At 34.3% G+C, this 27,187-nt stretch overlaps 1 protein-coding gene across 5 annotated transcripts in view; it reads right to left on the bottom strand.

The window, feature by feature from the left end:
• Positions 1–27,187, bottom strand: part of LOC143222029 (alpha-catulin-like) — a 145,747-nt gene that overhangs the window by 56,043 nt on the left and 62,517 nt on the right. The window contains exon 1 of one of the 5 annotated variants that reach the window (XM_076447849.1): positions 12,466–13,660. The exons of the other annotated variants lie outside the window; for them this stretch is intronic. Coding sequence (XP_076303964.1) covers positions 12,466–12,483 — 18 coding nt within the window. The 5' untranslated portion in view covers positions 12,484–13,660. Of the gene's footprint in view, positions 1–12,465; positions 13,661–27,187 lie in introns of those variants that run through there. 5 annotated transcript variants of the gene reach the window in all.

Here is a 27,187-nt window from a genome sequence, read left to right as displayed (position 1 = left end):
CTATCTAGAAAACACTTGGGTTTTTCCTGATGAAAATATTCAATGTCCTCGTAGAAATACTAACGTCCGAAGTTAATTCACTGAAGTTATATGGTTGATATGTTCGAAATTTATTAATGTTCTTGGCTAAATATCTATAGTTTCCCAATTAATAAGCGTTTATTACTGTTATAGTTTCCGAAGTTTATTGTATACTAACTGTTACAAACCACCAATATTCTAAACACTGTTACTTGGAGCGTCGATTTATGAACCTAAGACGAAGTTCTTGAAATTTATGTTGGCAACAATGTAAAACATATATTGTTGAATCTTACACTCGAAAATTTTCTATAAATTTAGAGAACAGGCGGAGCTTTAGCAATACACACGTAGCAATATATGTGACATGCATTTCTAAATATATATTAAACTGATACAAACGTAAATATTAAATTAAATATATAATAGTAAATCCGTTACAAATGTTTTGAGAAAAATGAAAGAAAATAATAACTTTTATGCTATGTTGCTTAGCAACAAAATATAACCTAATATTCTTGTTAATCTATGTACTGAAAGTATGAAATGTACGGACAATAAAATTGGTCAAATATTTGATTTCTTAACTTAAGTCTTAGTGGATCAAAAAGGTCTGTTATCAAAAACGTGGTTGATATAACAGAAAATAGCTTAATTCAGAAACGGTTTGATTTTAAAACTAAATCGATATTTCTATATTTACGATAAGTTTAAGTTTTATACACATGGGTTTAGGCTAGATGATCCCACACTACAACTTTAGGCTTATTCTATCAATACTCACTACACTTATAAGGTTTCACGCATCCTCACGTCTCATGGCTCCCTTTCAACCCTATCACTAATATCGTAATGGACAAACAGTATGCTACAATATACAACTGATTATGGTCAACAAGTATGCTACAATATACAACTGATTATGCTTAACAAGTGTGTAACATTTGAAAGATTTACTATTATGTATGGGCCTGGCATGGCCTAGCGCGTTAAGGCGTGCGCTTCGTAATCTGAGGGTCGCGGGTTCGCGCCCGAGTCGCGCCAAACATGCTCGCCCTCCCAACCGTGGGGGGCGTTATAATGTGACGCTCAATCCCATTATTCGTTGGTAAAAGAGTAGCCCAAGAGTTGGCGATGGGTGGTGATGACTAGCTGCCCTCCCTCTAGTCTTACACTGCTAAATTAGGGACGGCTAGCACAGATAGCCCTCGAGTAGCTTTGTGCGAAATTCCAAAAACAAACAAACTATTACGTATATATATTAATATCAATGTTTGCTAAAGTTAAAATTATATTTAGAAATGTACATAGCTTACACTCTTAATGCTTCCCGCTAGTACAGCGGTATGTCTCCAAATTTACAACGCTAAAATCAGCGGTTCGATTCCTCTCGCTGGGCTCAGCAGGTAGCTCGATGTAGCTTTGCTACAAGGAAACACACATACACTGTTAACTCTGTATAGTTGTAGAAGATTCTCAAATATAAAAATCAGCACTATATATTTGTACGAGAACACCGGTGTGATGTCAGTATTGTTTTGCAGGCTGAAATTTCTAGAAATTCTCCACACGCCTATAAATGTAGCAAAACGAGACAGTGTATATATTACTGGTTTGCTATAGTTGGTATACTTTAAACCTTGGGAAGCTATAATTGTGATAAAATGTTATTAATCGGGAACTTCAAATATTTAATCAGGAACGTTTATAGATTTCGAATATTACAAATAGTTAAACAAAGCGGATTCAAACCGGAAATTAATATTTTTACGAAGACATTATATTCTTTCAAAGATGAAAAACTCAGCGTTTAACAAAGAGCGAAAAATTCAGAGCTAGCTAGCTCCCTGTTGAGTGAATTGTAGCTACTTCGACTCGAAATTAACTCGCTTATCATGAACCCTCGATAAGATATCAAGGTAGTTCCAGACCAGAAAGAAGACTCAATATTGTTTGTACGTTTGAAAAACTTTTGTACAAAAATCATTATTTGTAATAACCATCATTGTAAATGGTATTATTGTTTGTATATTAAAATATATTCGTATTAAAAAAGACGTTGTGTGTATTAATGTTATTGGCAAATATCATAAATTTGAAACATATCGACATCTGTTGAACCGCTAAATGTAAATTATCGTTGAACTCAGTTTCAAGCTATTTTAAATTCTAATACGTAACAAACAAGACATACCTGGTTAAGGTTAACAAGTATGCTTCTTCTAGTGCAGATTTCTCTCCCAACAAGAAGGAAAGAAACTGAAATGTAAGTGGAATATTGAAACACAATTCTTCGGTGAATTTTCAACGACGAAAGTTATGTAATCCTTTCTCACTTTAATCAATTATTCTTCGCAAGTAACGTTTGTTTGTTTTGAATTTCACGCAAAGCTATACTAGGGCTATCTGCGTTAACCGTCCCTAAGTGTAAGACTAGAGGGAAGGCAGCTAGTCATCACCAACCACCGCCAACTCTTGAACTATACTTTCACCAACGAATAGTGGGTTTGACCGTTATATTATAACGCCCCCAAGGCTGAAAGGGCGAGCATGTTTGGTGCGACTGGGATTCGAACCCGCGAACCTCATTTTACGAGTCAAGCACATTAACCACCTGGCCATGTCGGGGCTTCGCACGTAACGTAATAACCAAATGAGCGCTGACACATTTCAATTTATTCTTATCGACAACTTTCTATATCCTCTTATTCGTTAACTATAATTTTGTAATTAGTATAACTTGTATTCTGATACACTTCTCTGTGAGGATGAAGTAAATGAATTAGAGAATTTAGAAAATGAAAGGTATTTACTATCAGCAACTAAAAATTGCGTCTTTAATACACAAATATTAGCAAGAAACGTATCAACGTATTTTTCAAGTTGATTCAACATGTGAAATCTGAGGAAATCTATTTAAAATAGCCGTACTAATTTTTCCCCTATAAATCATCAAAAATATAGGTAATTACATCAAACAACTTCTAATAAACAGATAATATTTTAACAGTCCAACTTTACTTTTGTTGCAATTTTGTAGTTATATTAACTGATATGATACTTACTAAGCAAATCTTTCATAGCTCATGGTATTTTGTTTGGTAAAACTTTATATATTTAATGTCTAAATGATTTGACGTTCATCATTCAAGACTTAATAAATTCATTTGATGATTTGTTCTATGAATGTCTTCGTGAAAATAAAAGAAAACTCAACATGTCATATTAAACTAAAACACACGTGAAGATCGAACCTTTAAACTTGTATTTTAAATATTTTACAGAAATCAGTTTACATGTACCCCAATTACCATCAAAATTTTTTGGTGAATTACACTACTGAATTTCCTGTACGAGTTGCAAAATTTTACACATATAAACGAAACATATTTATGGAAAATATACAATATTTATATGTTAAAAAACAACAACAAAATATGGAAGTGCAAATAAAATTTTCTTCCCCATTTTCGTGTTAAAAAAAGACGAAGTAAATATCTATGTTGTTCTGATAACGTAGATTAAATGTTTCTCCTACTGATGACATTTTGACAAAGCCAACTGGCTATAATGCATAAAACGAAGCCTTAATACAAGCTGGATGGACCAGTTAAGAACACAATAACAACGAAATGGATTGTAACGAAAATCAATAGTTAATCTCCTTCATTTGTCATAAGATTCACCAACAATGAAAAATATCCTTCAAAATTGCGAGATAACAAGTACTATGAGAGACTTTCAAAGGCGTAACGCACTAACATGCATTCTGACCCAGAAAAATATTTTCCCTAGGCATCTCGTCCGTAGTCATTATTTTAAAAGATTAAAATACAAGTAAATTATTTTAATTCTATTTTTTAGCGATGTTTGTCTCTTGAGAGATTTCATTTCCAACTAATTTAAACGGGTCTTTTAAAGTCACTCTTTTGTCAATGACATAAATATAATAAGTAACGACTAGAAATAATCTTGCTTTCATTCGGATCCAAAGGGACATAAGCCAAGAATTAGTTATAATCCAAATAACAGCTCTTATTATAAGTGTATTATAAGATTCAGTCTTACTTGAAAATGTTTGTTCTTGGTATGGACAACGTCGTGTGTCAGTAAGAGCAACATATATAAAAAAATCCCTCTGAAGCCCATTGCTGGTAATTCTTCGGATGTCTACATGCTATTAAATGAATAAAGTGACAGGACTGCAAACGAAAATAATTTTGAAATAAGATATAGTTCCAGTAACAAGCAAGATTTCATGATCATAGAATTTAGACCAAAATTGAATACTAATTCATCAACAATGAGATTTTTTTTACGTATAGTAGACTGTATAGCTAAGGACACCAAAAAGTCCCCACCTACTGATGTTGGCATTTTTTAGCGTGCTGTTACAATGTGCTTCACAACATGAATCTAAGAACCCGAGGCACGAGAGAAAGTGCTTCGCCTCTGAGAAAAACGCTTATTTGAAATTAAAGAAAAGTCAGACGAAAATTATTAGTATTTTACGTTATTAAATATAGGTTTACTGTTTAGAACGTTAGATTTGTGGTTAATCTTGGTTAAAATCTTAGGAATATGCCAAGTTTATAGTCATATCTCTACATACAACTTTACATTATTCACCATTTTGCTCTTTCAGTTTGGCAATAGCGACTTTATTTTAGCCTTGTTCGTTAGCTAAAAATTGTTTTAATATTTTCACAAACATTTAGCCCCCGTATGATTGTGGTTTCGGAAATTCAGTCGTATGTAAATTACAGTGATGTTTGCCCTACCCGACCAAACAACAAATACAACTGTGAATGAAGTATGCTTTACCGGATCAAACAAGAAATACAAAAACAATGGGTGAGGTATTATGCTCTGTTGGATCAAAAATTAAATACAATAGCACTGGTAAAGTAACAAGACGATAGAATACCAGTGCATATAAAATTCTTAGAGTAACATGAACTATGGATTGTACGAGTCTTAAATTATTAATAAAATAACAGTTTATATAGTATCACGTATCCTATAAAAGATAGTGCTCTGTTTACGTTATTATAATATGCTAAATGAACGACTGTCTGTCTATTCCATCAAATTCCTTTCATGAACTAAACTATTGAATTTCCTGTATGAGTTGCAAAATAACTTAGCAGTTCATATCTGGAAAATTCTAGGCTAAAGTTAAAAAGAGCTTCATATTAGTTAGTAAGCCTTCACCAGTGATATTGTTGCCAAAATAGAACAATATATTTAATGTTATTCTTTGCAAACATTTGATCAATAAAAAAACCAAACTTCTCAAGATCATAGAATATGTTATAAATATTTGACAACAGATAATAATTAGAGATAAACGCAATGGTTCAGTTTAAAACTATCACTGGAACAAATAAACTACAAACTGAAATGGCATTTCAAAACCAAAAAAAAAGTGAGGAGTAACAAAAATATTTTAATTTCACTGAAGACCCGTGTTTGAGGGTATTTTACCGAGTTTTATGTTAAAGCTCTTATCCATTCCAGTTTTCTCTACAATTATTGAACTAACGTGAGGAAAATTTACGACAATAATATGGTAATCGTTGAAAGCACATTCTTCCATACGCTAATAATTTCTGACAAAGCAATGTAAAAATAATTCTAAAATGTTATATCACCTGAACTTTCACAATGAAACGAACTTAACGATCATTCTAGTCTGACTAAATATATGCTTCCACGACAGTAATACTTTTTATTTTTAACAGGTGACTCCTCAACTTTCGGTAGTAATGATAAGGCTCTATAGCCGTAGTTTTTCAGTTGGATAATAACAAAGTTATCCACGCGAAGTATCAAACAGAACAACTACAAAAGTAAAGTAAAACAGATTAACCAAAGAAAACACTACTACTACAAAACAAGACGATTAGAGACAAGTTCTTCCCAATGGCGATACGCAGCTCTCAGTTCTCAAGCTACGGTTTGAAGATAAATACAGTTTATGTATAATCGCCAATACTGTTGTCCAACTGTGACCCATGAAAATATGTTTCTTTCTTTTCTTTTAAACTAGCGTTGTACCATAAAAATGTTGTTATAATCGTTATAATCCAATCAATATTTCATTTGAAAATAATAGTAAAATTTGATGACGTACCTTTTGTCCATAATCACCCCATTTTACAGTACTCTAACACTCTAAGTTCAATTTTTTAGAGCGCGGTTGAATTCAGACAAAGTCTTTATAGCACGAATAGTTTTAATATTTCATGAAGCTGATAATTAGGTTCAAATAACCTTGTCAAAGCCCAAAAAAATTAACATTACGCGAAGCTAAGAACCAGATTCGAAGAAACCTTCTGGAGACCGTATAGATTCAATATTACATGAAGTTAAGAAATGAATTAAAATACAGATCTTAAAAACAGAGTTGACATTACATGTAACTGAATGTAATGTTAAAATAAAATAAGCAGGTTTTAGATAGATTTGACATTGTGTTAAGCTGATAGATGGATCCTGACATGTTAGCTAATTCCAGTATTGACTGAAACTGAGAAATGTGTTCTAAATATGGCGTGGAAAGGAGTTAACATTGTGCAGTCGTATTACTTGAAACTTTTTCAGGGGGTTAATATTGTTCAATATCAATAAGGTTAAACTCTGAGAAACTAATGAAAAAAACCTTTTTTTTTTACAAGGATAAAAATTAACTAAAGGCATTTAATTAATTCCTCTTTCCAATCTAGTAAATAATTAAGGCTAATCACAAGGTTATAGTTTGAAAGAAATCTTAAGGATACACTGTCGTTAGTACGCTGACTGTGGTGCTGATACACTAAGAAATAATCTACAGCAGTGTCGCAGAATTTAAAAAAAGTTTACCACATCATGAACAACTAAGGCTTCGAAAATCTTTATACGTCATATTTTACACTCGTCATCAGTACAGTAAGTCTCGAAGCAAGTTATATTTTTCTGATCAGATTTTTATAGCTGATTCTCCTTCTAGTGTCAAAACAGTTGACAGACGACAAAGTAAAAGAAAAGGCAGAAGTTATACACTACACGAGTCATCAAATACTCTCGAATTCCTTTCGATCCAACAGCACACTTCTGCGTATATATTAAAGGCAGATGAGATCATTCGTTTTTCATCCGTAATGCTCAAGGTATCAAGTTTTATTTAACAAAGACAAAATCAATAGTGGACGTAACAGAGATAAACTACAGAAACAATATACAATTTATTTAAATATCAAAAAGAAGTTTAAATAAAATTAATAAAAACAGACGCGAAAACCGATTCCACCTGAAAATTACACTTTAGGCTACTTTGGTTTTATTTGTCGCGGAAATTGATTCCCGGATTCAATCACGATAAATCCTTTAAGCTTTTTGCTGATATATTGGAGGGCATAAAATTACATACAGCCCATATTATGTTTCTACTTCCTGATTTATCACTTACTTATAATTTCTTACCTTTTCTTTTTCAAACAAGCCTCTGTACCTTCACTCGTTGTTTGACTTACCATTTAATATAAACTATGTAAATAATAAGTCCCCCGCCAGTACAGCGGTATGTCTACGGATTTACCACCCTAACATCAGGGGTTCGATTCCCCTCGGTGGGCTCAATAGATAACCCGATGTGGCTTTGCTATAAGAAAACACACACCCACACACACACACACACACACACACATACATAAATAATAAACTTGACAAACAGATTAAATTCGGATAAGTATTTTAATCTATAATTATTTAAATAAATGTGTTTATGTAAAAAAAAACCTCATTTATTTATCATTTTTCATCACACATATATTGATGATCAGTTTTGTCTGAATGATCAAACTATAAATGAATATCTATTTCTCATCTTTCTGGATTAAAATAGAAAATACTACAATACCAATTTCTTTTATAGACCCTCGTAAAAGATGTAAGTTTAAGTCCCTCGTTGGTTATGCGGTAAGTTTACGGATTTACAACACTACAATCAGGTGGTTCGATTCCCCTCAGTGGACTCAGCAGATAGTCCAATGTGGTTTTACTATAAGAAAACACACACCCCGAAACGTTGGGTACAACAAAACATAACAAAGTTTATTTGAAGTTGTTGGCTATTTTCAGTTAACATGGTTTCAATCATCACTGAAAAACTTTAAAAATATTACAATATTTCGTACTCAGAGTCGTGATAATTAATACTGAGTTTCCATATATATTTCTGGGCTAACAGCGAATTTTTTAACAAGTATATAGACCTGATTTGCGTAAAATGCTGTAATTTACACATACTAAAACACACTAGAATTTGTAAGAAGTTATAACAATTTTTTTCTTAATGTCACTCAGTTAGCTATAAGATTTAAATCGTAGTATCATATTTTATTTTTAACACGAAATATTACATTACGTAACATTTCACTTACGTTTCACTTCAATGAAGATTTGCATAGAACTGTGAGAATACATTACGGTAAATGAAGTTTTACACAATGGATTATTTCTATTATATCAAGGCCAGGTGGTTAAGGCACTCGACTTGTAATCTGAGGGTCGCGGGTTTGAATCCCCGTCACACCAAACATGCTCGTCCTTTCAGTCGTGGGGGCGTTATAACGTGATTGTTAATACCACTATTCATTGGTAAAATAGTAGCCCAAACAAACCATTCTATTACCTCAAAGCTATATTTTGTTTATAGCGTGTGCCAAGGTGACTGTGAAAGATCGGCACGTATGGTAGTACACATAGCCACGTAAAACCATCTAAGCCTCTTTTGAAACATGTCAAGTAAGGTTGGGTAATTTATCGTATAATTGGAATTAGAAAGGCATTTCGCAGTTTTCATTCTTTCATATTTGTATTGGCCTACTCATTCCATGCATGTAACATGTATTATCAGATACTTTTCCTACTAGAAGATATTCATAGATTCTAATGAAGTTGTTATCAAACTTTACCTTCCGATCCTACCCTACCTGTTCTGTTCTCTGCTATGACCTCAGTCGTGACATTGCTCGTTAGACAGTGTAATTTAGATTAGCTCAAGGATCCTTGCACACCACGAGTGAACTGTGAGCTACCGTCCTAACGTTCTCACATCACAGCTTGTGCCATATATTATTTGTCTTTCCTATACTATTTGTCCTTGGCCTAGCTATTTTGCAGTGGGAACTCTCAAACTTTGTAAAAGTAAAAATAAATCTAGTTCTTAATTCTAATAAACACATGCAACTGCTAAGAAGTAACAAGTAATTGCGCAAACTGCAGTTTTAAAACTAGAATATATTTGTGAAGTAATCGGAATACCGACAAAAATAAAGTAAAAATTTGGAGCATCTTTTTACTTGATGATGAAGTCGATAATACTTGTTTTGTACAGTATCAAAATTCTCAATGTTGAACTTGCATGACCTCGATACAGAAATTCAGATATGCACTTTTTCTTAATGTATCACCACATTAGCTTGTCTACGATCTACTTTCTTGAACTAACAAGTTTATTACGATGATCTACAACAACGGGCGCTAACAAACCTATCTAACTAAAGAAATATCTTCACAGTTAGTTATGAAACGGATACACGAAGAGACATACAAGTTGCAAGAGATAGGCTTAACATTACAACTACTTTTTGTACAGAAACACAAGTTTGGGAATATATAACCCCTAAAGACTCCAGTTTTTAAAACCAATTTTTATTTTTTTGTCTCTCTAACCTTATTTCAATAATTAGCATCTGTAGCGGATGTTCATGGCATATTGTTAAAATTTGTCTGTTAATGTGTTTTTTGTGTGATTTTCGTACCACTTGTGATGCGGACTTATTGAATATTGACTATTTAAGTCAGCCGTTACAGGTGAAAAGTCACATAATGAGTGTTACAAAAAAATGAAATTCGTGTTTAAATTTATATACACTTATTTCCTAACAAAGTTGGAAAGTTTCAGTTTCATATGTCGTGTCTTTAAAATAAAAATAAAAACATGTCTTGACCTAACATTATGCGTTTAAAATACGCCTAAACTAGAAGTCGGAAATAAACACCACGATAAAGATTGTTTTAAATCTAATAGTTGTTTGCTGTGTTATATAGATAACTATATGTTTAATTTCACGCATATCTACTCAATGGTTATCTACCCATCTGTAGTAGTTTGAGTTCTCAAAATCAGTGCCTTATTAAGTAGTAGTGTAAAGTTAGTTTTATCTCAGCCTGTAGAATGCACTCCTTATAAACAAGAGGTAAAGGCTCGAGTTCGAATACGAGGCAAGAAAATACATCATGAAAAAAATTAAATTACTCCAATCACTACCTGTGATTTTGAACTGACAGAATGCGATGTTATTTGACTATTTTCATTGACTTAACCACAAAAACATTGAGCAATAGCTAACTAAAATAACTCTTGTTTTCACGAATTCCCAAAGCTTCCTTGCACAAGGACACTCCTCATGCAGTATATTTTTCTCCGTTCAGACTTGGTTACTAATGTTAATTTTTTGGGGCTTTAAAAAGGTTATTTGAACCTAATTATCAGCTTCATGAAATATTAAAACTATTCGTGCTCTAAAGACTGTCTGAATTCAACCGCGCTCTAAAAATTATACTTGAACTTAGTTCTCAGCTTCGTGAAATGTTATCTCTTTCTGGTTTCTGAGGATTTTGCTTAAATCGAGATACTTTTTCATGCATGTACATATTCGGTTCATCCAGGTTCTAATACTCCTCATGCAGTATATCTTTCTTTCTCCGTTCAGACTTGGTTACTACGAAACACCATGGGATAATGACGAACGATCAGTTTTTGAGCAACAACAGAGTGAATGGTTTGTTTGTTTTCTATGCTCATTCACTATGCAGTTTGTATAACTTTACTGTGAGGCAATAAATGTTTATCCTCAACTATTTCGCGTAACTGTATTATAAGTATATGTATTAATTCAACAAGACGTAAGGTTTTGTTTAGCTTGTTTGTTTTTTGAATTTCGCTCAAAGCTACACGAGGGCTATCTGCGCTAATCGTCCCTAACTTAGCAGTGTAAGACTAGAGTTAAAGCAGCTAGTCATCACCACCCATCGCCAACTCTTGGGCTACTATTTTACCAACGGATAGTGGAAATGAACGTAACATTATAACGCCCCAACAGCTGAAAGGGCGAGCATGTTTGGTGTGACTGGGATTCAAACCCGCAACCATCAGATTACGAGTCGAGTGCCTTAACCACCTGGCCATGCCGGGCACAAGACGTAATGGAGACCTTGAATTCCTGCATGAAACTCACGAAGTTTTCTTTACTTTGTGTTCAAAACCTGTATTAAAATGAAAAACTCAACACATGTTTAGACTATCTTAATCACACTTAATACAGGACGCAAGCTAATCATAACTGTTATTCATTATAATTACTGTTAATGGCCTTTTACAGCACATACAATATTCTATGAAGTTCCAATTAATAGAAAAAATTTCTTAAGAAAAAAATTATCTTATCATAACTAATGTCATTTTTACGACACGTGCAATATCTTAGCCCCAGAATCTGTCGAAAAATTCTTGTTACTGAATACATCCGAGAAAAAAAAATATTTTCTTGTCCTTCAGTAACATGGCGATTTTTCTGTGGACTTGTAACATTAAAAAGCGGGTTTCAATAGTCGTGGTGAGCACAGCACAGATTGTGTAGCTTTGTGCTTAACTGTAAACAAACGAGCATTATCTTCTTACATAAATGGTCAATCTGTCAAACCGTTTATTTTCCTCTGGCACATAGAGTCACTACAACATCACAACATATTCTAATTTTAAAGTTATAGTTGATGGGGTGACCTACATTTTTGGAAAACTGTGTAGATTTTAGGTTCTGAAATATGAGTTAGTTGCAACTGACCCGACAAAAACACACGTCAAACCGAAGGCTTCACGAATAAATTAAACATTTAATAATTTGGCATGTGCCTTAGTAACGTGTCACGCAAGTGCGGAAATTCCAAAACAAAATTTTTTATTTGCACGTATTACAACATTGGATTTTTTTTTAAAATGGTATGTGTGCTACAAAAGATTTTGCCTCGCCTGCCGCAGTTTCGCTGTACCTCTGTACCACTCATTTAAAAGAATGTATTTATAATTTTAAAAAAATTAATTAGTTACTTTGTACAAATCATTTTGTGGTAAAATAAAAGTTTTAATTTGTTTGTTTCAGTGAACCCGACTATAGCAAATACAGATGTTGTCTATTTCACTCTATAAAACCATATATTAAGGTGTTTTATGTATTCTACGTAATTCCACAGACTATCAAATTGATTGCTGGTTTTCTCCTAAATTGTAATAATCTTGTGGTTTAATAAATAACATCCAATTCTCCTGACATCATTTTCATTCAATCCAATCAAATTTTTAAAAAATTACAAAACAAACTACAAAATCTCGTTACTTACTCTCCGTCGACGATGCATAGATGCTTGATTTGTCAAAAACTGTGGACGAATACAATGATTACTTCAAGGAGGAAGGAAAGTTAGAAAAACAAAACAAAAACCGTGTAATTACATAAAACTTTCTGCACGTTTATGACATGGTTTACGGCTAGCAAATCGAATGCTCGGTAGTAGCCTTAGTAACGGCACCAGTGTTCAAACAAGTGTGGCAGGTGTTATCTCTCACTTCATATACTTCCATACAAATAATAATTCTCTGTATAAAACAAATTAATTTCCCACGAGATTTTTAGAGTGAAATTTGTCGTAAAGAATCTGAAAACGAATCAGTTTGGTTCTTATTCTAATTACGATATTCCTATCACATTTATAAGATAAAATTGAACTCATAGGACATCAAATTAACACTTTTTATTTCCTTTTTCTACGGAAGCTAAGAAATTCGTTGCCGTCAAAGGATTGCCAATGTCAAAAGTTCTGATTTTCGCTGAGTATGGAAGTCATCAAAGCACTTTATACCTGAGAGAAAAGCTACTTAAACGTATTTTTGATGCTCAATTCTATTACTTATTTTCGGACTTTAAATTTTTAAGCCACTAGTTATAGTAATATACACAACTATTGTTTCGTTGTGGAAGACTTTATCACTTTACACTTCAGAATTCACCGAATTATTTACTAAAGTAAAAATACGGGTCGTTTATGAAACAGTTCGCTCTGTAGACACGTGACTAGTTGTACTCCGACAAAAGTAACCGCTACTAAAAATAATAGCTATTGTCCTGACGACTGCGATCTCGAGGTTTCTTAGTGCTGGGTAGTACCGACTACAATATTACACAAATGTCGCCAAATCTCTGGAACACAAGTTCCACTTGTTACGATAATGCTGTTTTTAATACAGAGAAATGTCACAAAATTCCATTAACGTTCTAGGACAACCAACATCAACACCACCACAACAAAACATCGCGTTTCACGGCTGTTGTTCGAGTTTAAGAAAGCAATGTAGCAGGAGAACACGCGCTTCCTTCACGCAAGCGTAAAGTAATACAGTAGAAAGGAGTCACGAGGCTGTAACTGCATGGGAAAAGCCACCTTGTAGGTCCTCCTGCACTGCGGTGTAAGAACTATAATTCACTACGGAGGCATGCCCTGCACGTGAGCATGCCTTCCCTCAAATAAACAAACTCGATAGTTCACGTATGCATTGATATACAATTTTAAGGTATGCATATTTAAAATATAGGTTTTAGTTTCTCTTGAATAAAAAGAGGAAGATTATATATTAATTTTTCATAGTTTAGTTCAAAATGACTCCCGTTCTTTCATTCTTTACTTTATAAAAAACACTCGCAAAATATTCCTATTTGCAAGAACTATGTTACGTGTGGTTGATAATAAATTTCTCACTGAACGTGTTTCGGTGTCCATGGATGAATACAGAGGGGGGATGGGGGATGAATCTCCCCACTGGCCATAACAAAATTGTGTAGGTTAATGGGAAATCAGAAATATAAAGTACTGATCATCTCAATTAGAATATTTTTGCTGTATGTTTACTTGTAACTTGTTATTTAGGAATATATGAAAATTCATTGCCACATGCACTATGTTGTGTGATTCAATATAGTGCTGTACGATTACTTGTAACTTGATATTTTAGAATAAAATCAATAAATGAGAGTTTATAGTCATATATGTTTCTTTTCTTTGTTTCTAAATTAATTCCAAGAAATATACGTTGCAGTAACAAGGAAAAGTTTACTTGGGGTCGGGTTAAAGTCACTGTTACTTAGTCGATCATCCCCCACCAAAAAATCCTGTATTCACCACTGTCGGTATCGACTTGCTAACCAATACAACTACCAACATCAGTCCTCGTACATTAACGATAGGAACAACAGTGACTGACACAATGTCTCTTTATATAGATTGTGACAATGAAACTGCATAAATAGTTCAATCGCCGGTTAAAGTTTAAAGATATAAAATAAGAAAAATTAAAAAATAAAAGATTATACGCTGTGGATGTAATGTTAGAAATAATGTTTTGTTAAATTTCGCGCAAAACTATTAGAGGGTTATCTCCACTAACTGTCCCTATTTTTGAAAATATCGACCAGAGATAAGACCGTTAGTAAACAACAGCCATCGCTAACTCTTGGGAGTCTTTTCTTTTCTTTTTTTACAAAACGAAGAGTGAAAGTGGTGGTACCATGATAACGCCTTCCCTGTGACTTTCAATTAGAAAGGAAGTAAGACTGGTTTGGTTTGTTTTGAATTTCACGCAAAACTACACGAGGGCTATCTGCGCAAGCCGTTCCTAATTTAGCAGTGTAAGACTAGAGGGAAGGCAGCTAGTCATCACCATACACCGTTAACTCTTGGTCTACTCTTTTACCAACGAATAGTATGATTGACTGTCACATTATAACGTCCTCACGGCCGAAAGGGCGAGCATGCTTGGTGCGACAGAAAGTAAGAAGGTAATAAAAAAGAAGTTGACGTAATCAACGTTAGCTAAGATACATGAAAAACTATGTATATTACACTAAGATAAATACTACTTACACATAACGGTGCATAAATAACGACAGCAAAATACAGAGTAGTAAATCTACAGCGCATGTTTAACGTGCATAGAATAAAAAAAATAAATTACAGTAGACGGCCTAAAGCACATAGTGAACAGTTAATGAGCAAAATTTTACCGAAAGAACTCAAGATGCGCTTGAGCACTCTGAATAAAGAGGGAGAGCTAAAACAAGTGTGTAATGATGTATTAGAACATGTCATTTACATTTTCTTCAGTGACTTGTAAATTTTATGTTATTATGCCTTTTACAGTGTCACGCAAGAGACGTTTCTCATAAAACCCTCCCCTGTCTTGGCTTGTTCCTTCCTTCTATATATAGTAAATATCCAATAAATACGGCCCGGCATGGCCAGGTTGTTAAGGCACTCGACTCGTAAACTAAGGGTCACGGGTTCAAATCTCCGTCGCACCAAACATGTTCGTCCTTTCAGCCGTGGGAGCGTTATACTGTCACGCTCAATCTCATTATTCGTTGGTAAAAGAGTAGCCAAAGAGTTGACAGTGGGTGGTGATAACTAGCTGTATTCCCTTTAGTCTTACACTGCTAAATTAGGGACGACTAGCGCAGATAGCACTTGTGTAGCTTTGTTTATTTGTTTGTTTTGAGTTTCGCACAAACCTCTGTAAGATGGGAAGAAAACCAGTTAAATAGTTTCAGCAAGAAACTGGTCGACTGCAAATTTGGACACAAATAAAGATATCGCTTAATAAGTATAATTCACGAAGTCCTCTGATGCAAAGTAGTTTGTTTTTTTCTTGAATCTGTTCAAAGTCTGTTTTTTTTCGCTAACAAGAATGAATTATAGTTCACAACAAAGCATTCTCTGACACTGCAGTCCTATGACGGTCACGTCCAGATTTTATAGCGTGTGTCTTATCTCTCGTGAATTCAGGCCATCGCCAAGGTTATCAATTGTTCCCACATTGCGTGCATATTGTAATGTCGGACGGCTTATGGGCGACGTCTATTGTTGATTTTTCCTTGTAGATAATACCCTACAGCATAGCTCTACCAACTTACAAAATAACCAGCTTTACCGGGGAACCAAGCTTAGCATCGTTCCTCATGTTCTTACAAAAATCAATAACAACCAAGCTTCCTAGTAGAATTAGACGCGCTTCATCGATACAAGTAACTTTCTGTTACACAGAAAGGATAGTTTAATTTATAACTGTCCATGGACCATGAGGTCCACCAAAAGATGCAAGATAAATTTATGAAATATTGCACATGAGTTATGAGTTAACATGCCTATTAATTATCGACGGAAGGAACAAAGTTAAGAAAAAAAAAGAAAGAAGTAACATCATCGCTTTTTCTGGTGGTCTTTCACGCACGAGACAACAGGCGGTAATATTATAACGAGTTTACAGAAAACACGATAGGAAAATATTTTAAATGGAAAGATTTGTCTCGATAGATTCATTAAGTGTATCCATTTCATTGTATTTTAACGATTAGAAAAATGTGTATGAAGTCAGAAGGTAATAAGTTTTTATATTATTAAATTATTAAAGAAAATAATGTCATCATTATCACCTGTGTGCATGATTTATGTATAATAAAATAAATAAATCATAATGAACGAGAATTCACGGTAAGACTATTGTAAATTTACCAATTAACGGTAAGACTACTGTAAATTTACCAATTAACGATAAGACTACTGTAAATTTACCAATTCGCTACTTTCGCGCTGACGTACTCTCACTTTTCCGTGTGCTTAGGTGAGTTCATAGTTTACAGTCTTAACAACATCTTTCGATTGAAGATATGAAACGCTTCAGTTAAAGTTAAAAAATTCTCATTAATACTATCGAGAACAACACTGATATGTGTATATATTTATATGCATACATACTGTGTACTTTTATCCATGTATGTGTACATATATATACTATATTGTTTCAGACAAATATACTGAACTTAACAATCGTGCACTTCAACAAGACTCCACTTCAAGTTCTGTTTAATTTTAAATCAGGAATGTTTCACAGCCTTGATTTACTTCTAACTTCATTGTCGATACCTGATCACATAGATATTAAAAACAATTATCTTCATCAACTTGCATTAACGATAATTAACCATGTCACAGGTCAACATATCACAATAAATACATTATTTATCAAACATATCAGCATAAAAAAGAATACAATATTAGTCCTTATCAAATATATCAAAAAGAATACGTAATTTATCCTTGTCAAAAATATCAACATATCATATATATAATACGTTTTTTTTTGTCCATATCAAACACATCAACATATAACACATAATACATTATTTGATCATATCAAACATATCAACACATCACATATAACACGTTAACTGTCCATATTTAACACATCAGCATATTACACACAATATGTTAATTGTCCATATCAACACATCACATATAACACGTTAACTGTCCATATCTAACACATAAGCATATTACACACAATATGTTAATTGTCCATATCAACATATCACACATAATACGCTAACTGTCCATATCTAACACATCAGCATATTACACACAATACGTTAATTGTCCATATCAAACACATCAACATATCACACATAAAACGTTATTTGTCCATATCAAACACACAACAACATCACTAATAATACTTTATTTGTCAGTATCAAACACAGCAATATATCACACATAATACGTTATTTGTCCATATTAAACACATCAACATATCACAAATAATACGTTATTTGTCCATATGAAACACATCAACATATCACACATAATACGTTATTAGTCCATATGAAAGACATAAACATATCACACATAATACGTTATTAGTCCATATGAAAGACATAAACATATCACACATAATACATTTTTGTTCATATCAAACACATCAACATATTACACATAATACGTTATTTGTCCATATCAAACACATCAACATATTACACATAATACGTTATTTGTCCATATCAAACACATCAACATATTACACATAATACGTTATTTGTCCATATCAAACACATCAACATATTACACATAATACGTTATTTGTCCATATCAAACACATCAACATATTACACATAATACGTTATTTGTCCATATCAAACACATCAACATATTACACATAATACGTTATTTGTCCATATCAAACACATCAGCATATTACAGATAATAAGATATTTGTCTATATGTTTTGTTTTTGAATTTCGCACAAAGCCACACGAGGGATATCTGTGCTAGCCGTCCCTTATTTAGCAGAGGGAAGGCAGCTAGTCATCACCACCTACCGCCAACTCTTGGGCTACTTTTTTACCAAAGAATAGTGGAATTGATCGTCACATATAACGGTCCCACGGCTGAAAGGGCGATTATGTTTGGTGCGCGGGGATTTAAACCTGCGACCCTCAGATGACGAGTCGAATGCCTTAACCCACCTGGCCTTGCCGGGCCGTTGTTCATATGAAAGATATCGATATATGAAAACTACTAGGTTATTTATCATTATCAAGCATATCAATATATCATACATAATTGATAATTTTTCCTTATTCAACACCTTTACACATTATACATAATATGTTGTCCTTATCAAACACATTTACATATTATACATAATATGTTGTCCTTATCAAACACATTTACATATTATACATAATATGTTGTCCTTATCAAACACATAAATATATCAACATCGTACTTCATTTGTCCTTGTCAAACATATCAATAAATAACAAGTAGTCAGTTATTTCTGTTTGTCTGACAGATTAATATATCACAAATGTTATTTTTGTCTGTCAAACACATTAATATATCATACAGTATACGTTATTTGATCTTGGAAAGCTGTATATATGGCAATGAATACGTTGTCTAACCTTCTTAAACAGATCAATATATTATGGATAATATATTATTTACAATAATACTTTTGGCTTATTCGGGTTATTCAAACATCTAACACCGTCCTCTACATTCCGACACTCAGTTACACAACCCCTTCCAAACATGTGGTCAGCTTCCGGTTAGTTACCTTTCTTTGTGAACCTGACGATGACTGAAGAAGGTCGAAACGTTGTTCGCTCTTCTATGTAAAATATTTTCTCAACCCAAACGAGCCGTTTTTGCATATATATTTCTCTACAAGTGGGTTTTCTCGACATCACTGATTATGAAAAACTGAAAATTAATTCAATGTCAAATTATGGCACTAGTGAGTACGCCCTAAGCGGGGACGTGATACAGTAATTTGTTAATGGTCATTTCATAAATACCAAATCTCTTATCAACTTTACATTACTAACCATAGATACACTAATAATGCATATTTCTACCAATTGTGAAGTATATAGCATCAACAGATCTGAAGTTATGAAATAAAAGCCACTCGGAGAACGTCAATTTTCAAGTTCTGGGAAAAACGTCTCAAAATTGTCACTTTAAGAGCCTTTGTCTAGTTGACAGAGGTATACCATAACCTGTAAATTATGAAACGTACACCATTAATATTAATAAACACGTGGTGCATTGTTTCCCTTTCCTGGTCGTTTTTGGATTCCTAAAAAATCTCCTTTTGACGTTTCTTCGTATCCGTCACTGTTTTATTACTTTCACGAAAACTTTGTTTTCTGTTCAAGAAAATCACTTTAATCTCTTCTTGTCTACATTAGTAAGTAATTTGTTGGAGAGACTTTTGACACTGGTGTTAAGCGGCTCAAATACCTTCTTTGAAACTATTGACAACAGTATCAGTACTGATAAAGGTGTCCTTGGGGCAACGATTCCATATTAAATGGTTTAAGGACTAATTAACATTCTGAGTGATGCAGTCTAAGCATGTTAACAGAAGCTCATCACTAGATAACCTTTCATAGTTGGACTTGATGGCTTCCATTACACTTCCTGGCACTGAGTGTTTGTGTGAATATCCTGAGCTGGTAGCTTTTTGGAATATATACCAAGAATATTTACCAGTAGTACACAAGTGGTGCTGAGGTTTCATATTGGTTGACATTTTATGATTCCAAGTTGCCCAAACTGCATTCCGCATTCCTCTCCCACACCAATAACTTTACCAGGGAATCTGTCAATAACTCTGAACATTTTATCTTTTTTTTTTCAAATTTCGCAAAGATGATTCTAGCCTTTTCTGAGTATATCCTACACACTAATTGTTTCTCTTCAATTCTGTCTCTACACGGTCTTGACTCCTTCACTGTATGAAAGAATTTACTGTCACCATTGCCGATATGCACCATATCCCTCTCACTTCTTTGAAATGTCCTCACCATACATACTGGTTCCATTAAAAGCGCGGAACTGTCACAGTTTGGTAAGCAAACTCTACGAAGTTCCTCTTTCTCCTTTGCTGTCCTGTTTGTGTTTGAAGAGCTGGAATGACAGTAACTACTTATCAGTTGTAGTCTTGAATCTTGTTGCCATGAAAACGGAATAAAAATAAAGGTACTTAAATGGAAAAAAAAATATTTTTCATACTGTTTTTTTTTTGGAGATTTTAGTCTAACTAAGACTTTTTTGTATTGGACATTGACAATAATAGGGTTAAGGATTCGAAGTATGCAAAGAACTGAATTCTAACATTTTTGACATGTATATATGCATGCTAACTTCAGTTCTTTTTCACTATAAGAGCAACATTAGTTTAAAACTAAACTTGCTTGTCGTCCGTCTTCCTGAGAGTGCAACATTATAGTGTTTAAAATCCACAGAATGTTTTGTTGGTGTGCATTATTTTTTATTTTATAAAGGGGAAAAGTCCCCCACTGGTACAGCGGTAAGTCTACGGATTTACAAAGTTAAAATCAGGGATTCGATTCCTCTCGATGGACTCAGCAGATAGCCCAATGTGGTTTTGCTATGAGGAAAAAACACACAAACAAAGGTGAAAATGTATCGTTCTGCAAAATATCAAAATAGTTTGTGCTTACAAGTGTTTAGTGCACGTATTGTATGTATAACTATACATATACTGTTTGGGAATGCGGATGTTTTATTCCTGTGCTCAACAAATACTGGTTTTGTTTTAATATTACGAGTGCTATCTGTGCTAGCTGTTTTAATTTAGCAGTGTTGGACTATAGGGAAAGTAGCTGGTCAACACCACCCACCACCAACTCTTGAATTAGTCTTTTACAGACAAATAGTGTAACTGATCATAACATTATAACGTCCCATCGGTTGAGAGAATAATGATGTGAATGGCTGTCTGAATCATAAAAGTAACAATGTGATACGGCTATCAGAATCATAACAGTACTGATGTGCTGTGGCTGTCAGAGTCATAAAGAAAGTGATTTGATACGGCTATCAGAATCATAACAGTACTGATGTGCTGTGGCTGTCAGAGTCATAAAGAAAGTGATTTGATACGGCTGACAGAATCATGAGAATAATGATGTAATACAACTATCAGAATCGTGAAAGTAACAATGTGGTACGTCTGTCAGAACCATGACAATACTGATGTCATACGTTGTCAAAATAACAGTACTGGTGTAATACAGCTGCGACAATCAGAAAAGAACTAATGTGGTATGGCTGTCAGAATCATAACAGTAATTAAGTGATACAGCAGCCAAAATCATAGGAGCACTGATGTGACACAGTTGTTAAGTGATGACAGTATAGATGTGATAAGGCTGTCAGCATTATTATAGTACCGGTGAGGTACAGCTGTCAGAATCACGAAAATAACAATATGATACGTCTATAAGAATTCTGAGAGTACTGATATGATACGACTATCAGAACGATGATCTGATAACATCAATATAGTGAACTGTTTTGACTATCAACCTATTAGCTTGTAATAATAGTAATAGCCTAGAATATATTTTCTGATCATAAAAGAACTTTCGCTACATGAGTTCCTTCCTAAAAATTCGTTTTAGCATCAAGATTTATATTCATCTCTTTGACCATTTCCGTAGTAACTCTAAAAATTAACCTATTTTTATCTTCTTAGTGACATGTCTCACATAACAAGTCGTCTATATCGCCAGCAAACAATCTAGAAGGTGGCACAAGTGTTTATTTTTTTATATTCTCTTAGGACATGTGATATCTTCGTTTCTGAGAAAGGAAAGTGTGAATTAATGAGAATTATTCTGTATTTATATATCGCAAGCGGCTTGGAAAAATTAAGAACAATCGTGGAAACAAGAGATTATTATTGTAGGGTTTTAGCGAGGTAATACAATAAATGTCGATAACGGATATTTTATTTTATTATAACGGACAACAGTAATTTGCTATCATTCTGGGTTTGTGAGTGCACAACAAATACGAGGGCTGTTCAAAAAATACGCGGACTGACGTCATAAAACAAAATGTACTTTATTTAGAAGTTACAGGTCTGGGACTCCTTCAAAGTACTCTCCTCCCCAACGCACACACTTATCCCAACGGTGTTTCCACTTGTTGAAACAGTCCTGGTACGCGTCTTTTGTAATGTCCTCCAACTCCTTCGTCGCATTTGCCTTAATCTCGGGAATCGTCTCAAATCTTCTTCCTTTCAAGGGTCTTTTGAGTTTGGGGAACAAGAAAAAATCGTAAGGAGCAAGGTCAGGTGAGTAGAGGGGGTGGGGAAGAACAGTGATCGAGTGTTTGGCCATAAACTCACGAGTTCTGAGGGCTGAATTTCGCAGCAAAGCGGTGCATCTTCAATTTTTCGGTCAAAATCTCGTAACAAGATCCAACTGATATCCCACACTCTTCAGCAAGCTACCTGACAGTCAGACGTCGATTTGCCCGCACCAGGGTGTTGATTTTGTCGACGTGTGGGTCGTCAGTTGACGTGGAAGGACGTCCAGGACGCTCATCATCTTCAATGGACTGTCGACCATCCTTAAAACGTTCATGTCACTTTAAACATGCCATACGCTTCATAGCAACATCACAGTAAGCCGTGTTAAGCATAGCAAAAGTTTCAGTCGCAGATTTTCCAAGTTTAACACAAAATTTCACAGCAAGTCGTTGCTCCTTCAGGTCATTCATTCTGAAATCCGCCAAATGAAAAAATCGCACTTCACTTAAAACCGCGTAGCTAATATACAAATGAAGGTATCTGCAATCGGGAAATGGCGTCGTAATCAGCTGATCTGTGCGAACCTAGCGACACCAAGCGGATTCCCCTGGAACCAACTGGAGCCGCGCAATTCAAACAGTCCGCGTATTTTTTGAACAGCCCTCGTAAGTTTGACAGTCCCTTGTCCAACTCATACACGAGAACACTACAATATTAGTTTGAAACTATGGTGTTTGTTATTATGTGTTTCAGCTCTTAAAACCTCTTTTATGTATGTGCATTCTTTCATAATTTGTCTAGTCATATGATAGCGTGGATGTTGTTACGTTAAATTTTAATTTTCAATCAGTTATTTTGTGGTTATAAAGAATCATTGAAGAAGTTTTATAAAAAATATTACATTTGGTACATCTAATGGTACTTTTCTAACACTGTTTCAAAGTAGATCAAATCGGAAGTATATAAGAGTATAATACACATGTTATTTTATCAGGCTATATATTTTTCATCTATTTATATAATACGTTGGTGTGCGTTCGTGTGTTTTTTCTCATAGCAAAGCCACATTGCGCTATCAGCTGAGTCCACCGAGGGAAAATTAAACCCCTGATTTTAGCATTGTAAATCTGAAGACTTACCGCTGTACCAGCGGGGTACTTATATAAGGTACAAAAACATCTGTATTTGTTTTTTTTTTTGTCTAACTACTCCCAGACCGTTAGACCAACCTGAACCAAACATTGTGGGATGATATTGTTATTAGATGGTTTATGATTCCTCCTCCTCCCCTCTTACTGATGTTATTGAACATTTATTACGTTTGACGTATGTTAACGTTAACTACATTCATAGATGACATCACGTTCCTACGTCAAATACAACATACACACATTATGGTGGGAGTGCACACAAACGTCTCATATAACTCACAGAGTATGCTAGCATTTTCTAAGGCGAAATGCAAATAAAGAAAAAAGGCCGCTGCTACTACAATAACTCAAATGAAACTTATACTACAACAGCCACCGTAAGGCTAATATCAAGGGCCGTTTCTTGCGTTATAACTACTTCTTACTTAGACCCGTAACCTTACAACTTCATCCTGTTGGACACTTCTGCAACCAATAGCCGCCAATTAATTAATCACAAGAAACACTGTGGAAGGACATTAAGAGCATTGTTTTGAAAGCAGGTAACAGAAAACACCCTAACCGCCACTATTCCGCCATACCTTGACCATCGCGCAGTGTATACTCTGTTTTAAGTATATACATCATGGTGAGTTCTCAAACCTTATACAAAACTTTTTTGTGAAATAATAGTAAACACTGCTCTGTTATAAATAAATCGTGTGAAAGTTATAATATCTGTTATTTATCACAGTATTAACTCCCACATTTTTAAAGCTCATAACCCGGACAAAGTCCGTCATAAAATCAGAAAATAACCATATACAGCTACATATAGATGTCTCTCGGTAGGTCTGCAGTAAGTTTATACACTTACATCGCTAAAATGCGGGTTCGATTCCTTCCGGTGAATATAGCGAAAATAGTCCATTATGTAGCTCTGCGCTAAGACAAAAAATATATACATTTTGACAACCATTAGATGGTTAGAATACGTGCTATTTTTACACCGTTTTATTACATTGGGTTGAAATAATTCTCGACACTTAATGCTAATTGATTGATATTTTATATCAATAATTTTATATAATTGATATCATTTTGATTGCTCAATCGTATCTTTCGACAATTGTTTTTTTTTTTAAATTTCGCACAAAGCTAATTGAGGGCTATCTGTGCTAGCCGTCTCTAATTTAGCAGTGTAAGACTAGAGGGAAGGCAGCTAGTCATCACCACCCACCGCCAACTCTTGGGCTACTCTTTTACCAACGAATAGTGGAATTCACCGTAACATTATAACGCCCCTACGGCTGAAAGGGCGAGCATGTTTGGCGCAACCGGGATGCGAACCCGCGACCCTCAGATTACGAGTCGCACGCCTTAACACGCTTGGCCATGCCGGGCCCTCGGCAATTGCACATTTATTGTTTGAAATACAAAGTTTAACCTAGAGCTGTACTGAAGTGCATCTATTATTGGTCGAGAACCTTCGGAAAAGTAAATTCTATTGGGTATTTACTGAAAAAAATATTCCATAGAAAGACTAAGAGCGTTGGAAAAGGAAATTATAAAGTCATTCAGATTTTGTGATATTCAGTATACTTATCTGTTTTGAATCAGTGATATGATGGGAGTTCTTCATTAACGTTTTGTTTCTAACATAACAGAAAAAAGCTACAAATGGACAAAGAAAACTAAAAAAAATTATATCCGATATCAAAATAATAGTAAAAGCTATATGAGAGCATTGTTCAAACAAGTGTGTGTGACACGTGGTGAGTGTGTTACAAAATATTTATTAAAACAAACATTATCCTACATGTTTTGCAATTATGAAGGACGAAATCCTAGAGAAGCATTAATACAAAACCAGTACTTATTCTGTTGTCACGCTTTTAACTTTTGTTATTACAGTAGCGACTAAACCCTTGCTAGAAGAGAAAGGAAACAACTAGTAAATCTTGTGGTGAAAAATGACACTGTGAATCAGGAAGGCGGAAGTATGTTATTGCTTTCCATCTTAAATATGTCATTACTTCCTATCTCAGGAAACCGTCAAGTTTCAGGAGCATGTATCAAGTTGAAGGAATTTGGTTTGTTTGTTTTTGAATTTCGCGCAAAGCTACTCGAGTGCTATCTACGCTCGCCGTCCCTAATTTAGCAATTATGAAGGAGAAAATCCAAGAGAAGCATTAATACAAAACCAATATTTATTCTGTTGTCACGCTTTTGACTCTTGTTATTACAGTAGCAACTAATCCCTTGCTAAAAGAGAAAGGAAACAACTTTTTTACCAACGAATAGTGAGATTGACCGTAACATTATAACGCCCTTAGATTACGAGTCGAGTGCTTTAACCACGTGGCCAAGCCGGGGCATCGATATCCGTGGTGAGCAGATCAATGATAGACCATTGTGCAGCTTTGTGCTTAACTTCAAACCAACTGATTCTGGAACATATTAACGTACGTTGTCGGAATTTATTGTTTGTATTTTACAATGCCATAGTTTTTGTTTCTTTTAACGCTGAATGGGAGAGTAATTTACTTATGCGATAATTAAGGTATGAATAAAAATTATTTAAAATCAACAGATACAAAGTGTGTAATAAGTATATACAATCCGTAGTTTAGGGAATATTGTTGTTGTTTTTTCCACACAAGAGGCTAAACTATTAATCATTCAACAGTTTATTACTTTTATCTACTTTTTCTTCCTTTAGATTCCCTTAAATGCAGGTTTCGAATGTCTGTATTTGTTGTCTCTTTTGAGTCTTTGATACTTTTAGTACATAAATGAAACTAAGATCATAAAGCCTTTTAAATTTTATGTTTAGGCCAACAATGATACGCAAACAAATTTGGACGTTTGCAATTTAACTTAAAATGTTTGTAATTAAAATACACAGAGATGGACACAAAGAATACGTGTTTGTTGCTAAGCGCAGAGTTACAAACTAGGCTGTCTGTGCTGTTCCTACAATGAGTATCGAAACAAAATTTTTAACATTATAAGCCCCAGAACGTACCGCTTAACCATCAAGAATCAAACCATTCTTTTGATTTGATCTGTTTAAATCAAAAGCTATACAGTGATTATCTGCGCTATGTATTACCCAGGATTTTAACGTTGTAAGTCCGTAAACCTACCGCTTATCACAGTTAGATTAGAAAACAACAGATTGAAATTAATATCAGCTGACAATTCTTATACCCTGACAAATCTGGCTGGGAATTTTAATATTGGAAAGTTGCTTTCTCAGTTGAGTGGAATATAAGGCGGCATTACCTTTGTTTTCACCAGCATGCCTGAAGGCCAACCGTCTAGCATGACGTTTTAGAGATTCCTTTATTATTGTTACAGGAGGCCTTCTTGCACTGTGCTGCCCTCTATACAATTATTTTTTGTCACCATATATATATATATTAAATCTAAACTCTCACATGTTTTTGAATCTCGACCCCTCCTTGGGGATAAA

This window comes from Tachypleus tridentatus, chromosome 8 (genome assembly GCF_004210375.1).
Source record: "Tachypleus tridentatus isolate NWPU-2018 chromosome 8, ASM421037v1, whole genome shotgun sequence".
NCBI classification, from domain to species: Eukaryota; Metazoa; Arthropoda; class Merostomata; order Xiphosura; family Limulidae; genus Tachypleus; species Tachypleus tridentatus.
Note: the sequence above shows the minus strand (reverse complement) of the source record. Positions and strands in the feature narration are given on the sequence as shown.